General features: G+C 39.4%; 1 protein-coding gene across 1 annotated transcript in view; it reads left to right on the forward strand.

Annotated features, from left to right (window-relative positions):
* The window catches only part of LOC148020778 (beta-carotene isomerase D27), a 75,697-nt gene extending 68,225 nt beyond the window's left edge, over positions 1–7,472 (forward strand). The window contains exon 9 of the mRNA XM_087699447.1: positions 7,114–7,472. Coding sequence (XP_087555573.1) covers positions 7,114–7,134 — 21 coding nt within the window. The 3' untranslated portion in view covers positions 7,135–7,472. The remainder of the gene's footprint in view (positions 1–7,113) is intronic.
* Positions 7,473–18,517: the final 11,045 nt, after the last annotated feature.

Here is an 18,517-nt window from a genome sequence, read left to right on the forward strand (position 1 = left end):
CTGGATTATATTACAACTAGTTCTTGTATATCAAAAGGAGCAATAGAGAGGGCTCTTGGTGTCAGAGTGCAGCGGTGCGGAAGCGTAGGACTGAGAGAGAGAGAACGCAGAGAGAGAGAAGAGAGAGAAAGAGACAGTGGAAGATGAAGATCTGCTGTATAAAGTGTGCTGTATACAAAGATATGCAGATATATACACAGGTGCAGTGCGCTGGACTGCGTGTCTCCACCTTGACGAAGCAACCTGCTGTTCACCTCGAAGTCCGCTGCAGTCTGCACTGTCTCCTGTCTGAAATCTGCGAACAGAGACGGAACCTGTGCGAGCCACCAGCCTGTAATCTGCGAGCAGAAGAATGTGTAGGCAGAAGACTGAAAACTCGGCTATAAATAGCCAGAATCTGGGCGCAGCAAATAGGCAGGTCGACTGCATTAAATGCACTTTAATGCAGCCGATTGATACAGAATCAGGTTGGACTGCCACGTGGCAGTTCGACTGTGCAGTCCGACTGCACCTGGGCAGGATCTGATTGCTAACACCCCCTCTCAGAGCCTGGGCGGGGCAGAAGCGTGAGGGAGCTGGAATGTCTCTGAAGTAGAGCGTGGGGAAGTGCCTTCGTAAACAAATCTGCAAGATTGTTCTCCGTTTTGCAGTACTCCACGGTGATGGTCTCATCCAGAAGCTTCTCTCTGATGTGGTACTGGATCTCGATGTGCTTCGTTCGGGCATGAAAAACAGGATTCCGTGCCAAGGCAATGCAACTCTCATTATCGCATTGCAGCAAAGTAGGACGAGTCTGGGGGCAGCCAAGCTCCTCCAACAATCTTCGAAGCCACACAGCCTCACATGTGGTGGAAGACGCGGCCCGATACTCCGCCTCAGTAGACGAAAGGGCTACTGTGGGCTGCTTCTTGCTACTCCTTGAGATAACACCTGCACCCAAGGTAAAACAATAACCTGTAGTAGACCGTCTGTGGTCCACATCACTGGCCCAATCCAAGTCGCTCCAACCTGCAAGAACAAGATCTGAACCACCTGTGCCTGCTGGATAATGAATCCCTAAATCAGACGTCCCCCTCAAATACCGAAGTATCCTCTGAGCAGCCTGTCAATGCACTGTCTGAGGTTCACTCATGAACCCCGCCAAGAGCCCAACAGCAAAACAAAGATCAACACGAGTGTTGAGGAGCCAAATCAATGATCCAATCAACTGACGATAGCGGGAAGCATCCGCCATGGGAGAAGCTGAATGGGAAGTGGCCTTCCAGTTCGGATCCATAGGAGTAGAAAGGGTCCGACAATCCGCCATCGCAAAAGAATTCAAGAGCTTCTGTACATATCTCTGCTGAGAGATGAAGATCCCCCTCTGAGACTGATAAATCTCATGGCTCAAAAAAAAATGGAGTAGACCCAAGTCTGTCATCTCGAACATCCGATGTAAAGCGGCCTTCGTCTCTTGGACCTGCTGTGCATAATCACCTGTGACAATGAAATCATCAACATACAACACAAAAAGCACACAACCATCCTCAGAAGTGTGTACATAAAGTTGCGGATCGGCTTTAGAACGCCGATATCCCAACTGTGACTGAAGGAACGAATCAATCTTCTCGTTCTATGCACGCGGAGCTTGCTTGAGGCCATACAAGGCCTTCTTCAACCTGTAGACTTTCCCATCTGAAGATCCATAGCCAGGAGGCTGCTCTATGTAGATCTCCTCCTTCAGATCACCATTGAGGAAGGCCGACTTGACACAACTGGTAGACATGCCATCTCCTATGGCCAGCCAAGGCAAGAACAGCTCGAATAGTCCAAAGAACCATCGCTAAGGTACTTGGTCTTGAAGACCCATTTGACGCCAATCACCTTCTTATTCGGGGGGTGTGGCACGAGTGACCAAGTGCCATTCCTCTCAATAGCCTCCAACTCGGCTTCCATAGCTTTCTTCCATGGTGCGGACTGTAAAGCCTCTCATAGAGGTGGGCTCTCGATCCTGCATAACACGGGTCATCAAACAATAGTTAGAGCAAACAAGCTCCGTAGAATGTGCCTGGTGCCTCCGTGACCGCCGCAGACCATGCTGCGGCCCCCACTCCTCAGGGACCCCCTCGATCCTTGAATCACGGAGTGTGTCACGGGCCCAACGAGGAGGAGGCCGGACCTCTCCTCGTCTCTCTCCATCAGCTGAAGACTCTGGGATATCCACCGGTGGTAACTCCTCGGGGGTGACTGGTGGAACAGTAGACTCTGTGTCAGAAACAGAATTTGAATCAAAAGACACGGGCTCCAAAGGAACTGTAGCGGGAGACCAACTCTACCCTGGATCTCCAAGAACGGGATGCTCCTCACCCGCTGGTATGGCCAGAACCTCCACAAACCGCACATCTCGAATGGTGTACACATCCCGCTTGACGGGATCATACAAACGATAGCCTTGGGACTGGGAGCTGTAGCCAACAAATACCTGTCTTCGGGAAGCTGCTTCAAATTTATCACGATGAGCCTTGGGAATGTGAACATAGGCATCACACCCAAAGACCCTAAAATAAGTAACATCGGGCTTAGTCCCAAAGTAAGCCTCAAAAGGTGTCATTCCATCAACGGCCGAAACGGGGGATCGGTTAAGGATGTGAACTGCAGTAGCCACAGCCTCGGCCCACAGAAATTGAGGTGTCTGTCGGTGCTCCATCATGGTGCGCGCCATCTCGATCACACTTCGGTTCTTCCGTTCAAGAATGCAATTTTCTTGAGGAGTGTTGGTATTAGCAAACTCCTGGTGAATACCTTTATTTGCACAAAAACGAGCAAACTCATTAGAAACAAATTCACCACCCTTGTCGGATCGCAAGGTCTTCAATCTCCGGCCCGAACGGTTCTCCTCAAAGAGAAGCCAATCCTTGAAGTGGGAGAAAGCTTCTAACTTCAACGCCAAGAAATAGGCCCATGTCATTCTACTGTAGTCATCTACGATCAACATGAAGTATGAGCTCCCTTGCAAGGACTCGTTCCTCATAGGGCCACAAAGATCCGTAGATACAAGCTCCATCGGTGAAGTAGACCGCCGCGAAACTTTGTGGGGAATGGCATCCCGATGCTGCTTCCCACGAATGCAAGAGACACATGGCTGCTGGCTCACCATTATATCCGGTAACCCTCGAACAAGCTGTCCACGTGACGCCCTCCGAAGATAATCATAATTAAGGTGACCAAACCAAGCATGCCAAAGCTCTGACTATGTCTGAGAGGTAAGAAGAAGAGTAGAGAGGGCGGTAGAAGACTTCAATTTGTAGATGCCGTTCTCCTCATATCTTGATGAGAGAACCTTCCTTGACCCACGATCAAGGACTCGCACCGAATCACTGTCAAACTCCACCAAAAGTCCAAGGGAACAAATCTTATGAACTGACAAAAGATGATACTCTAAACCTGGTACATGCAAGACCTCTGAGGTATGGATACCGCCGCGTCCATCTGGAATAAGCTGCATCTCACCCCGTCCTGCAATAGACACCGAAGAGCTATCTCCAATGAGAATCTGCCCACGCGAAGGTCGCAACTGGGCAACACCATCTGATAAAGGAGTCATGTGCCGGGAGGCACCACTGTCAACGATCCACTCTCGAGCCTGGGGAGTTGTCATTGCAGCATCAGAAGCATTCGGTGTAGAGTCCTCAATGACAGCTAGATGAAGAAATGCAGCTGATGAGGGTGTAGCCACTGCTCCAGAATCCTTCGTGTCCTTCTTGTTGGTGTCCTTCTTGTCTTTGTCAGGGCAATCATTCTTCCAATGGCCAGTCTTTCCACAAATATGGCATGTGGATTCTTTGTCCTTGTCCTTGTCATTCTTTGACTTGTTATCCCCCTTCTTCTTCTTTTGGTCCTTCCCCTTCTTCTGAGAGGCTTGACCTGTCAGTGCCTCCGATTTGGAAGCATTCTGTCCCTTCAGTTGTTTCTCTTGGTCCAAGACCATAGGAACCAACTCTTCCCACCGAAGAGTGGACTCCTGCCCCGAAGCAATGAGGGCGGAGTAGAAAGCACCGAATCGTGGCGGCAACTGGGACAAGAGTGTGATCGCCATGTCTTTGGAGGAAATCCTCTTCCCCGCATTTTGAACCTGCATCTGAAGCTGTCTAAGCTTGTTGATGTGCTCCCGCAACGAAGAAGACTTGTTCACGGACAAGGTCCGCATCTGTACCTCCAAAGAAACCCGCTTCACAAGGGCCATCCGGTTATACATCTGATCAAGCTCCAGCCATATCTCCCGAGCCACCATCAAGTGCTTGATGTGAGCTATCACGGCTGTAGTACAAGACAGAAAAAGAAAGGAACGAATCCTGGCATTCAGTTTGTCCCAGTGAGACTGTGCCTTGGCCAACTCCGCACGAGCATCGGAAGAGAGTTTGGACTCATCTCTCACCGAGGGCCGGTCGATCTCCTCTTGTACAAGCTCCGCCAAATCGTAGGACTCAAGGATGGCCAACATCATTACACGCCAGATGCGGTAGTTGTCACCATCGAGCTTCTGATCTGCGGGAAGAGCCGGTAAGACAGGCACCTTCCTGTCCATAATCGTCTGGAACTCCAAGTCAATCTTAGTAGACATCTTCACTTGTAATGCCTTCACAAACGCAAAAGCAGCCCCCTCTGACTGTGAAAACTCAGCCTGCTAGGGCTCTTCCGCGTCACAAAACTTCTTCATCTGTCGGAGGCGATGAAAAAGCAAAACCTGCACTTGAAAGCTGAAAACTCAAACTTCCTCCTCGTCAAACAGCAGTAAATAGCAGCAAATCCACCACCTGGACTCCTTTCCCGCGCGCCCACTCTCGCTTCAGCCTTGTTCCGAAGCGCAGCCCTCCTGCCTGCCCTCAAACGCTGAAAACGCAGCCTTGTGTCGCGATAGAAACTCCTCTTCAGGTTGGTTCTGCACTTAGTCAGCCCTTCAACACTGCTCTGATACCATGTCAGAGTGCAGCGGTGCGGAAGCGTAGGACCGAGAGAGAGAGAATGCAGAGAGAGAGAAGAGAGAGAAAGAGACAGTGGAAGATGAAGATCTGCTGTATAAAGTGTGCTGTATACAAAGATATGCAGATATATACACGGGCGCAGTGCGCTGGACTGCGTGTCTTCACCTCGACGATGCAACCTGCTGTTCACCTCGAAGTCCGCTGCAGTCTGCACTGTCTCCTGTCTGAAATCTGCGAACAGAGACGGAACCTGCGCGAGCCACCAGCCTGTAATCTGCGAGCAGAAGAATGTGTAGGCAGAAGACTGAAAACTCGGATATAAATAGCCAGAATCTGGGCGCAGCAAATAGGCAGGTCGGCTGCATTAAATGCACTTTAATGCAGCCGACTGATGCAGAATCAGGTCGGACTGCCACGTGGCAGTCCGACTGTGCAGTCCGACTGCACCTGGACAGGATCTGACTGCTAACACTTGGCTCATACAAATCAAATGGGCTACATGAGCTTAACACGGGGCCTAGTAAGATGAAGACAATGGATTGCCAATCATCTCGAAAATGGTATGTCTTCTTCAAGTTGAGAGATTGCCATCCTCACTAGCTGAATGCTTGGTAAACTTAAAGAAGACTGAAGAGGGAGATGATGTGGTGTCTTTCTCATTGAGAGAGCAATGCTGCTGCAGGCCGTTAGGGCTTCTATTGAATGAGAGGTATGAGTAGACACGATAGGTTCCCAAGAACAAGGTGTTTGCGACATTATGATTTAGTTGTATGCCAATCATGCAAACCAAGATTTTCACATTGTGCAAGGTACTCTTTAGAAGAGAACTAGCTTTGATACCATGTGAAGATATGCTAGGGTTTGAAAAGAAAACAGTGTATGAACATGACTAACACACAACAAACTTGGACAAGTATGCAAAATGCAAAAAGGATGAGAATTTGATGAATGGATGCAGTAATGAAATGGAAGAAGGGAATACGAATGTGGAGGGTCAAGGAGTGGAGACTATCCAACAAGCACCAACTCTTGTGGGAGCAGGTAGAGGGAGTGTTGGCGAGTGTTTTTGTTAGAGAGGGATCCTGAGTGCAACAAAACCACCCAGCTGGATGCCAATGCAGAGGGGCAGTCATCTATAGAAGACGCTGAGAATGATGTCATGGAGCAGCTGGCAGACAAAATGCAGCCACTAGGAACGGCTGAGAGTGCAGGCAGGCACTTGCCCTAGATGCTTACGATGATGCTAGGCATTAACCTAATGTCACAAACACCACCTCTTGATGATGCCAGATAGGCGGCAACTACACAGTAGTGTGAAGGAATGGCTGAGACAAAAAATGCAACTGTTGGGGGTCTTGGAGGGGCAGGGCAGCAGCACCTGATAATAGTGGCAGCACTGGTTGCAGCAGAGGTAGCTGGGTGACAGTCCCAATCTGATGGGGTGATAGCTGCAGCAGCACTAGGGAGCGGCTGCTCAGATATGTGAAGGCTGATGACAAAGATAATGGTGATTAAGGTGATGAAGAGCTTGGCGAATGTGAGTGCTCAGGGATAGAAGTGGCATGCACATTGAGTCCCTATCTGTAGAGCATACCCCATTGAGTCCCAATCTATAGAACATACTGGAGCTAGAAAAAGCCTAGTGTCTCATTCAAAAAGAAAAAATGCCTTTTTGGGGCTGTTTTAAGAGCTAGAAAATGGCTAGAAAAATATGATATTACAGATGGAAATTTTAGATAGCTCAATAGCTACACCATTGGCCAATAAGGTTCTCCTCATTAAAGCATAATTCATCACCAAAGTTGTGTCTTCACATTTATGTTTGGACATGTTCAATGGTGGCACATTGTAATGGCATTTTGTGTCATACTCAATATGCACTATTTTATGGCTGCATGTTCCTCGGCCTTTTTGGAAGGTCAATGTTTCTTTCAAAGTTGGGGCTTAATTCCTATCTTGACATGGTCCCATATTGCAATAACATGGCCATTGATATTTAAGACTCAATAACACCACATATCTTTCAGGTCAAGATTTAGATTAACACAACTACTTTTATATTCCTAGTAGTAGGCTTTGGAGTCGTGAAATTGGTGTATGCCTTATGTACATTGTGCTGATTTGCTATGGGCTTACTTGTTTGTTTATGTAGGTGACAAGACAAAAACTGTAACAAGTTTTGAGAGGAGACACACTTAGGGATATAAAAAAAGGTGGAGATTGGAGAGCACACATGTTGTCAATGTTTGGTCGGCTTGATCAAGTATAGGAAGACCTTATAAAATGTATTTTTGAACAAATAACATTCCTTTATTGGATTATTCTTGCTACCTCGATGGAGGAATGATTAAACATTATTAGGCTGAAATTGATGCAATTATATGAACAGTAAATTGTTCTATATGTAAAATGACTTCATACACACTATTAGAGGGACATGGTATCACTATTACACTATTTGGTTTGCTTTTCATTTAGACTATTTCTTTGTAGCGTAAATACTCAAACGATTTATTTTTTGGTCTAGTAGATCGTACATAGTTCTTCTCTCTCTTTCGACTTGTGATGTGCAATAGGACACCTTTTGATTTCACACATCCAACAAACATAATGAGGGAAGTAGCTCGTATTATTTTGTGAAAAAAATGTTGGGTGTTGGTCAAAAGTTGACCACTTAGTGATTATTGCATAAACTAATATATGGTGAACTAAGGAGTGCTATTTCGTTTTATTAGAAACTTCTAGTTTTTAAGCCTACCTTAGAGTACCCTTAGCATTTGATTATTGGAAGCAGGATATAATTTTGTAATTATTGCATAAACTAATATATGACTCACTAATAGATGATGTGTGGTTTGATTAGGAAACTCTAATTTTTTTAGCGTACCTTGGGGTAGCCTTAGCATTAAATTATTTGACATAGGCCTTTGTTACATATGAATTATGTAAAACTACGAGGGGATTCCCCAACCAAGGACTATGAAAGAAGATTGGGATAGAAAGGAATGCCAAAGATGGATGTTCCCTAATAATGTATTTTAAGCAACTCCCAAACTAAGAGAGAAATGTCTTTGTTTCTATCCTTTGATACATGCATATTTCAAAAAGGATCCAAAGTCTAGCAACGAGGAGAATCTCTTGGGGCTTCTCCCTTACTATTTTCTTTTCCACTAGTAGTAGTTACAAACGATGAAAGAGAGATAAAGGGGGAAAGGGAGATCCCAAGTCCTTTTTTCTTTTCTACTAGAAGTAGTTACAAACAAGGAAAGAGTGAGGGGTGGCTCCAATTTGTGATAGGGAGAGATGGTGGAGTTGTATATTGCATTCGAGGTCAAAATCTATGTAGTTGTGATTGTGAGGTTTTTGATTCAAGTGTGGATGGCCCTCGTGTGCCACAGATAAGGAAAATCATTGAATTTCTTCACATAATGTCACATAAGAGCACAAGGAATACTTTGAGACAAGTATAAGTTGCAAACATTGTAGGGGGAGTAGGATGGATGGTTTGTTGGATCTAGTATCATTTGCACATTCACATTGGTTGAAGTTAGCAACCCTCAAGTTCCATAGGGATCTCTAGGGAAGTTGGTCCTTGTAAGTAACTTGATGAACTTTTCCTTGTTAACTACTTGAGCATAATGCAACCAAACACTGACCTTTGGGGGACACCTATCCATATTTTTATGTCGACAAATTTTTGTTTACATGAAAATGTTGAGGTTTGTAATTGAATGGGCTAATAAGCGGGATTGAATTTGTGTGTAATGGATTCACAACCCATTATGTTGTTCCACTTGGCTATGTGGTTGAAACTTGGAAGGGAATATAATCTATTCTCAGTCGTTCAATTAAGGATCATTTGTTCATCTATATCTTCAATAAGAGATCCATCTCTTGAAGAAGGCATTGTAAGATATGAAGTGACAAGTGTACTAAAGAAGAAATTATAGAATTGTGCCAACTTTATCATGAGAAGTGTGCTCATGAATGTAGTGTAAGATATGAAGTGACAACTATGCTAAAGAATTTATAGAATTTATTGTAAACCAGCATAGCGACATCTTTATGGGTAATTCTTTTATTATGTAGCATGGAAGGTTGAATGTTTAGATGTTTATGTTAGTTTTGTATTAGAATTGAAATAAAGGTGGGTTACTAATTGCTATTCTTTTGTGTTGTTTTGGCATAATTGTTTGATTACCAATTAAAGCTATATGAAATATTTCTTTGATAACCTTTATTTATATGCCTTGTATGTTGCAAATGTCTAGAAATTGACTATGCGTATGCATCTCAATCGTTAATTCAAAGTACTTATTGGTTGTTGGTAGTTAGATTGCCAATACTTTGCAAATTTACTATTCATGTATGTAATGATTGTATAGTTGTAGACACATACAAGACTTTTCACAATAATGGAAACAACTTAATACCTATTAGTAAATTTGTACGTGCTCTAAGTTTTATGTGCATATATTGTAATTTTGACATTGTAAAATAAATAGGACTTGAAAATGCATCATAAAAATGCACTAGCATTAGGCCAAAAAATTCCTACAAGTAGGCTGAATTTTGATCTCTCTAATCACAAAAGTAGTTAATAGGAACACTATAGTAGATGCTACAAGAGAAAAGTAAGTGTTAATATTGATCTCTTAGACCTGTAGATTTTAATTAATGTGTAGATTCACTTATCCTAAAAATCTCACTTAATGTTTGCCACATATGAAGATTACACCGCAATCTTGTAAAAAGCTATTGTGTATCAAATCGTATGGATTCTACTTTAGGCCTAGTTCAGACATGGTTCATATGAAGGCTAGGTCCAAATGTAGTTACTAGAGAATGGAAAAAAAAATCAATATACTCATCTCAACATATCACTTAGTTTTGATTGCTCCTAAGTCATAGTACTTGCATGAGAATATTAGAAATTTATGTTATAAGGAAAAGGAAGCAAGAGAAGCTGCCATTTTAGGCAATTCTAGGATGTGTGCACCACAATATGAGTGAAAATATTTTGTGAGAAGGCCAACTTGTGTTGGTAGTATTCATAAATATTGAAACTTGGAGCTTCATATTTGGGTGTCCACATGGGCACAACCATAACAAAGACATCACTAGGGAAATTTATTAGCATAAAATTGTATTTGGATAAGAATTGTGTATATAGAGAGTTATGTCTAAATATCAATCTCATGATTTGGAGCTTTATATTTGGGCATCCACATGGATACAATAATAAGGTTTGAATTAGAATTGTATACGTAGAGAGTTATGTCTCAACAACATTCTCATGGCATGCAACTTGATTGTATAAGGATCCTTACATAGATGCCTTTTTCTTTGCTAGAATTGAGATGCTAGTACATTGAAAAAATGCTATCATGTAGTTGCTAAGAGCATCTTCTTAACAAAGCATGCTTCAATGTATTCCCAAAGCGATCATTGGTTAGCACCCATTCTTTACATGGGTGTGGTCATGTCTCTAATAGATTGACTTTAATTCGCTTCAAGGTTGCAAATAATTGGGTTTGTGGTTTTAAAGTGAGGTCTTCTTTTATAAGATGGAAAAACAAACTCAATTATCACAAACACGACTTTTTTATATAGTGTATTTACATTGCATGTTAAATGTACCTACCTATAGCACAACATCTTGATACCTTTGATGTGCAATGTGCAATGGATGGCTTGGAAACAAATAAGCACATGGGCTAACACATTAAATATGTGATATACATTGTTGATCAAACACTCTTAGATGCGAAATCCACGACTCATTGAGGACTAGGGCAACAATCTAGTCTTCCTCACAAATAGGATAGATGTAGTGCATGTTGAAATCGAACCTTGGAGAACCTATCTAGTCGATTGCATGGTATGAGGAGATATCGATTGCCCTTCTACCTAGAAGCCTATCACTAGATACACTTTGTCCCTTGACGATGAGCAAGGTTGGATTTTTTAATGGCCATTTATAGAGAAACTAGAATATCACGAGGCATACAAATGTTTGTCATAAAGAACACAAGAATCCATAGTGTATAGGATTAGTCCTTATTTTACAAACCTTACATACAAAGTTTATCTTACCATACGATTGTGGGGCATAACTGCAATTGACTAGAAAATGAATTTCTTCCTCTTTTGCTATGCCATTGTCTACATGTGCAACATGGCTGTATAGAAAGGTAGAATTAAGACCATAATTTCTTAAAATTAATGATGACATGTTATTTATGAGACTATATGAAAGGCCATGAATTTCCGTATTGGGCAATGGGTAGAGTCTATGATTTGTCGATGTTGGCCTTCTAGGTGAACTAGTATATCTGTTCTTGCACACCACAGATTGTCAACTACCTGAGAACCATAACTAATTGAGTGATGCTGCATGATCTTATCTGGAAATCAATTCACTTGCTTATGTTGCCATTTGTTGGAATTATGAGATTGATTAAATTTAGTGCTTCAGTTGTGTGTGTGGTGATCAAGTAGTCAACCTTGTCAGATTTGAGGTCATCAAATTTTGCTTGTTAGACAATACCTCAACTCCAAAGCTAAGGGGTAATCATGTTTGGGTGTCTCCCATCACCAAACTTTGGAGTTGGGATAACAATTACTAGCTTAAATAGAAAAGCTTTGGAATATGCAATGAATCAAATAAAAGGCAAATGTATGTCTGTATACTATACCAATGTTTTGCACGGAAACGATTGGGCTATTGTTACGCTCAAACAAAAGCAAGTAGATGTCCTAAACACAAGCTGATGTCTTCCAAATGTACATGGCACCTATAATTGACCATGAAACTTCATTACCATGTTTGTATATAATCACCAGTGTATATATATGTGATCATTCAACTTTGAACTAGGGAGTAATTTAGCTACTAAGTAGTTAAGACTAATCTAGCTTAGTAGTTAAGTATGTCCTATAGCCCTAGTTACGAGGTATCTAGGCAAAATAGAATCAACTAGTGACTAGAAACCACCTACCTAGAGGAAAAAAGGCCTAGTTATGTGAAAGGGACTTGGATATAGTGACCACTCACCTAGTGGATAAATTCATTAGATGCTTTAATGACTAGCTAGTCATGGCAACCAACCTACCTAGGGGCTAGGTAAGTTGCCTTGATAGACTTAGTGGCTAGATAGCCGTGACTTTGATAAAGAATTTCCTTTTAATATGTTTTCTCCAAAATTTGATGTGAATGAGTTCTTAATTTGTGTTTTCCTAGTTGAATTCTTTTAAGAGAATCAAAGGATTCCAATAATTAAACATTGCATCTTCAACTATCACTTGTGCATTATTAGGATTATCATTGTGCTACATGTTTTTGTTGATAGCATGAAGGTGGATGTCTCCATGTCAATAGCTCTATGAACCAATGCTAGATCTGCTTGTATTGAAAATATAAAGATTATTTGTGCACCAACACTACTGATTCAATTTGTGCTTTGTGTATGGACTTTTTTCATTCACCCCTTGTATATGTCAAACATTAATATAACTTGTTTCAACAATGTATAGCACTTTTATTCATTTGACAAAGTGGGTGAGGACGTCCTAGCTACTACATCTCATTCATCGGAATCTAGTTGGAGACTTTGGTAAGGATGCTTGGAGTGTATGTTAGTAATGTTTCATGTGCAGGATAGGGGATGACAATGGAAAATGGACCAAAAGCATCTGGCTTAAGCAAGGGGTACTTTAAGCATGACCTTTAAGCAGGGGGCTTGCTATAGTTATAAGCAATTGTAAATTAAAAAAAGAAAAAAGAGAGAGACTTGATGATTTGTTGAGATCATGATATTTATGGATCATGCTATTTATCCTAAAACACCATATTGGGGAATATGGGAATTTTCCTTAAATTTGGGACAGGTGGTCAAATCTTTGGATTTGTCATAACTTGAACACTATAACTCCAAATCGAGCACTCTATAGCTCAATAGATTCCATTTTTCAAGTGCTTTCTAATGATAGGTCACATCATATGGTTTTGAGAAACTTATGGGCAAGTTATCCGGGTGCCATCTTTTTAGTATTCAAAAAATGGAAATTGGGAGATTCCCAAACTCACTAATATTGCGTTCTAATGCTTTAGAAGATTGTTTATGCTAAAACTGACCTATATTGATATATTTTGGCCAGTTGATTTGCTCATGAAATTTTTTCATGTTTTTCCATGTGTTGAAAGCTACATGACATGTGCCAGAATTGCTAGAACCTTGGTTTTACCATCCACCTTACCCAAGATTGCTTCTTAAACTTTAGCAAAATGCTCAGACATGTTCACCACTTCTTCCAAATTATTCACCTTACATGTTGATCTCTTCAATGATCATGAGAGAAACTAACTCATTAAAATTTGAAAACAACTTCCATACATACACGGAAGGCCTTCATTATTAAGACCACCCAAAGTAGATGAAACCAAATCATCATCATCGGACATTACATCAATAGCTGCTAAGGCATCTATAATGCTTCTCACCCTTAAAATACACTAATTTATAGACATATTTTATTTCTTCAAAGTATTCAATTTTGGGTTGAGTTGAATATTTCATGTATTTGTATTGACTGAAAACATATTCTCAAAGATTGCCGAAGCTGCATTTTAGGTTTCTACATTTCTGATATGTCCTAGCATAGCATTATTAACAATGACGGCAGATAGCCAATACATTGTCTTTTTGTCTTTTGTATTCCATTATTTCCAAGCCTTTAATTCACTTGTAGTTGTAGGGTCACTTAGCTCTGGCTCATTTTTTTCACCTGAAATAAACTCTAATAGACATTTTTCAATAAGAAAGTTTGTCACACGAAACTTTCATGTTAGGTAATTGTTTTTGTCAAGTTTCTCAATGATAGGATTTTCACTATTCTTTATCATTATCACAAAATTGATATAAAATAACAAGTCTTCTACAACCTTTCACAACAAGTATATAGCAATACACCAAAAAATATTTTTCACTGACTGCTTAACAATACATGTAATTTGTAGCCTATTTACATATAAAACTTATGTTTAGTTCTTGAAAAACACTTAGAGCTTATAGATTTAAAATTTGTAACTTGTGCATCCACTTTAGATTGATACACCCGAAACCGCAATGCATCTTGGAACTACTTTGCGCAACCTTGTGGGTCTAAAATAAGGCATGAAATGCCCAAAAAAACAGTGAAAAAGCTCTAAATATCATATTTGCAGAATATACAGTGTTTTGCTCACACACTAAATCTCACAGCAATTTGAGATTTTTGCCTCATTTTTGCTTTGCTCAGTTTCTGATGCCTCCACATGTACTATCCAAGAGAGAGTGGGAGAATGGAAGAATTTTTTACTTGTTGCTTACTTGCTCGATTCCTTATTTTTTCTTATTTTTTCATTCTCCAAAACTAGCTTCTACCAGTGGTGCAACTTTGATACCATGTCATGAATCAGATAGTGAGAAGACTTGCTCGAGTTGCTATGCCAAATGCATACCATATACACAAGAGGAACCTTAGTCAATGACACTAGAAGAGAGATCGAGGTAAAAAACATTGTCTTATTGATTAACACAATATTGGGGAATATGGGAATTTCCCATAAGTTTGAGACACATGATCAAATCTTTGTATTTGTCATAACTTGAACATTGTAACTCCAAATCAAGCACTCTATAGCTCAATAGATTCCATTTTTCAAGCGCTTTCCAATGATAGGTCACATGATATGGTTTTGAGAAACTTATGGGTATGTTATCCATGTGTCACCTTTTTAGTATTCAAAAAATGGAAATTAGGAGATTCTCAAACTCACTAATGTTGTGTTGATTGCAAAACAAGTTATATTGCATTCCATTGTTATGCTAAGTAGGATAATAGCCTTAGTGATAAATTGTGGCAAGGAAACTAAGCATCGTCTTCATGATAGAATGGAGATAAAAATGAGCATTTGTTTGTTATGTAGCTTATGATGAATGTTGTTATAAGAAAGGAGACATTGATAATGTATGATATATTGATTCAAGTGCATCTAATCATATGACCAACCATGCTAAATTATTTGGAGAGATATAGAATTTACAAAATTTAGATCATATATAGATAGGTGATTATTTATGTCACCTAATTTTACACATTGAAAAAGCTCCCTTGTTCTTGCATGATGGTTAGACAAAGATTTTGTCAGATGAATTACATATACTATTTATCAAAATAATTTAGTGTATGTTGGTCAGATGGTAGAGAGAGGGTTGTGAGTTTGATTTAATGCAAAAGACTATTTTGTGGAAGATTTTAATGATCAGTATAGGTAATCACAAAATAATGTAGAGTTGGTTGCATGACTACTTTAGATGCTAGAATTCCTACTATGAATATTGCTATGTATGCTTAAGGCAAAGGAGTGGTTGTAGAAATTGAAATATGGTAGAAACATATTGGACATGCAACTATACAAAGGTTAAAATTAATACAATCCAAAGGGTTGCTTACAGGGTTGCTTACTTTTAAGGTTGTAGAATTTCATAAAGTGTGTGAAACATATTAGTTTGGTAAGTAAGCAAGACAATATTTTTTACAAGATAAATTTTTTGGAGTCTACACAAAACATATCTCTTTGTGACAAAATATATATTTTTACATTTATTAACGATTGTTCAAAAAAGATGGTATATTTTATGAAGGAAAAAAGTGATATGTTAAAGTATTTCAAAAATTTCATGGCTATTGTTGAAAGAGAAACATGCTTGAAAGTTGAGTGCTTAAGGTCAGATGGAGAGGGAGAGTAGTACCTCTTTAATGAGTTCAGTGACTTCTAAAGATATCGTGAAATAAAGAGACAGTTTACTTGTAGGTATACCTCACAACAAAATTGAGTTATACAAAGGAAAAATAGGCATATTGTAGAAGTTACATGGGTATTAATAGCCTAAAATAATTTATCAAAACATTTTTTGTTTGAAGCTATTCATACTACTATCTATGTTATGAACAAAACTCCCACACGTGCAAAGATGCCACACTCCGAATTTTTGTATCATCAAACTACAAATTTTGCAAGTTTCATTATGAAACTACTCTTGTGTGGCAATGTCAAATTGCAATACTATGGATAATGATGTATAATAAAATGTGATATCATGGATATAAACCTTGGTACAAAAGCTCACTCAAATTTCAATTAATTCGTTAAATCTTGCCCAAGAAAGATTGCTAAAAACCTTCCCCCCTATAAAGAACTTCAAGCTATTGTGGCCATTCTAGAGGACTAGTGAAACATCATAGAAGGACTTATTGATGGTAGCTTGGACCTAAAAGGTAGAATGCTTCTTATCACAATGTTTTTCCATAGCAGGATTCTTTATTAGGTCGCCAAGGAAATATGTTAGATTGCCAGGAACGATCAATGGGTTTCAAATGATTGTATTTGGACAATCAAATAGTCTTATAAGAAAGTTGTTTACTCAAGTTGGTGGCTCTGATGAAGCTTCTAGGAAAACTGTGACTTCCAATAAGGGGTCAATAACATTATATTTTTGAGCTTTGTGTATGGAATCTAATCAAAATTTTTGGAGTTTTGAAGATTGGGAGTTTCCTACTCACTCATCATTGCTTATATTAGATATGGAAGTGTCAAAGATGTATCATGATGAATAGTGTCCATGACAAAGGGAGGTTTCTCCATGAATGAACTCCACTTTTTGTCTTTCATTGTAAAAGACAAATCCTTGAAAAGGTAAGGAGGAACCTTATCACATTCTAATCTCAAAATGCTTGACATCATCATGTGGAAGGAAATCAATGCCCTTCTTTGTGGTCAAAGCAAGCCCTCAATAGATACAAAGGTTTTAGATATAAAAGTTATTTGAGAGGTGTGTGTGCATGTAAAGAGTTAGAGAGAGTTTGTTTTAATATAAAGAGAGACAATATTCTAGATATTTCTCCAAAAATTTAGATTGTGTTACTAGGGTATAAGAATATCATTTGCAAATTATATTCTTCTTCTTCTTCTTAAAAGGCTCTTTGTGCTTAGCATTCCCTTAGATCTCCTCTTCCTCCTCCTACTTTTTAATCTTGACTGTTCTATGGCTATAGGCAACTACAACCTTCTTGAAAACTTGACTTCTTAATGTCCCATAATGTATGTGTGAATATTGGATGCTCCTACACATGGCCATCTTCTTGCAAAAGTGACATGTTAATGTCCCCTTATTTGGTCTAGAATCTCATTAAACAAGTGAGATGCAAATCAAATTGAAGACCTAACCTTGCTTTTCTTTTCAACACATCATTAAAGGTCAAGCCCATTTCACTTAGTTTTTGTTGTGAAAATTTTCATTATTTGTGGGAAAAAATAGCATACATATTTTCTCCCTAGCTAATTACAAATTAGACAAAAGGTAATACCCAAACAAGGCAAAAAAGTGCATTCCAAATTTGGAAATTTGGACATCACCGATGAGTCCACAATGCCCTCAAAACTCCCAAAATAGCTTTTGAATTATGAAGTCGAATGTCAGAGGAGGGAGAAATGACCTCCTCCAACCTTGTGGAGCCAACCCAGATCTTTTTCCTAATGAAATATTTGGATTGTTTGGGGGCATTAAGAATTTGGCACTTTTTCCATGAAGAGTGGATGCCAAAAGAAGCAATAACAATATTGCCATGCTTACTTTGTCTCAAATAGAAGCCAACTTAAGATTTTTTGTTGAATGCTAGATCCATAATCACTATTTTCAACAAACTTGGAAGGATTTTGGATTAATAGACTAGACACCAAATTGTTTTTTATTCAAAGGGAACCCTCTTAGGATGACATATTTTCTAGAGATATAACTTGAACAAGCATGCTTTAATATTTTCAAAGATTATAAGACCATTTAGCACATGCAACTAATCACCCCTTTCTTGGCCAAACAAGAGTACAATCATGAGTTTTGGAGTAGATCACAATTTAAGAATCAACATATGAAGAAAAAGTATGGATTCTAGTTTGAAAGGGTATCAAATATAGTATAAAATGAAATATGGGAAGGATTATATTTACTTATGTGACTAATCTAAGGAAAATATTTTTTTTGTATTTATTAGATTGTAGAAAAAAGTTATAACGTACTATGCATGTTAAAATCTACACCTTGGTTCCATGTGGCCAAAAGAAGCAAAGTATATAAAGAGTTTGGGGACAAGACAGTGGTGAGGAATTTACATATGTTTTTTTGATTCTTTGCAAATGACCAAAGTTTGATGTAAGTATCTTTACGCTTGTTTGTAAAATGTTTGATTAATGAGTAGATTGTTGTTGCAATCTAGTCGATTTTGTTCTTCACATTGCTCTCGAGTCTATGGTTAACTAGTTACATAACTTGTTTGCAAGCATCAAGTAAATATGCACTCCCACACGGACGCCTTGAGGATGTTTACTCCCTCCCTCTCTCCCCTAAAATGGGATCACTTTGAAATTTTTGCAAACAAACTCAAAATTTGGCTTCTTTGTGACAGTCATAATGTAGATTTTAAGCCCTTTCTATTGTGAGATTTTTGCAAATAAG

The sequence above is a fragment of the Lygodium microphyllum genome, chromosome 18, assembly GCF_053477565.2.
Source record: "Lygodium microphyllum isolate KBCC chromosome 18, Lygodium_microphyllum_v1.1.10, whole genome shotgun sequence".
NCBI lineage: Eukaryota > Viridiplantae > Streptophyta > Polypodiopsida > Schizaeales > Lygodiaceae > Lygodium > Lygodium microphyllum.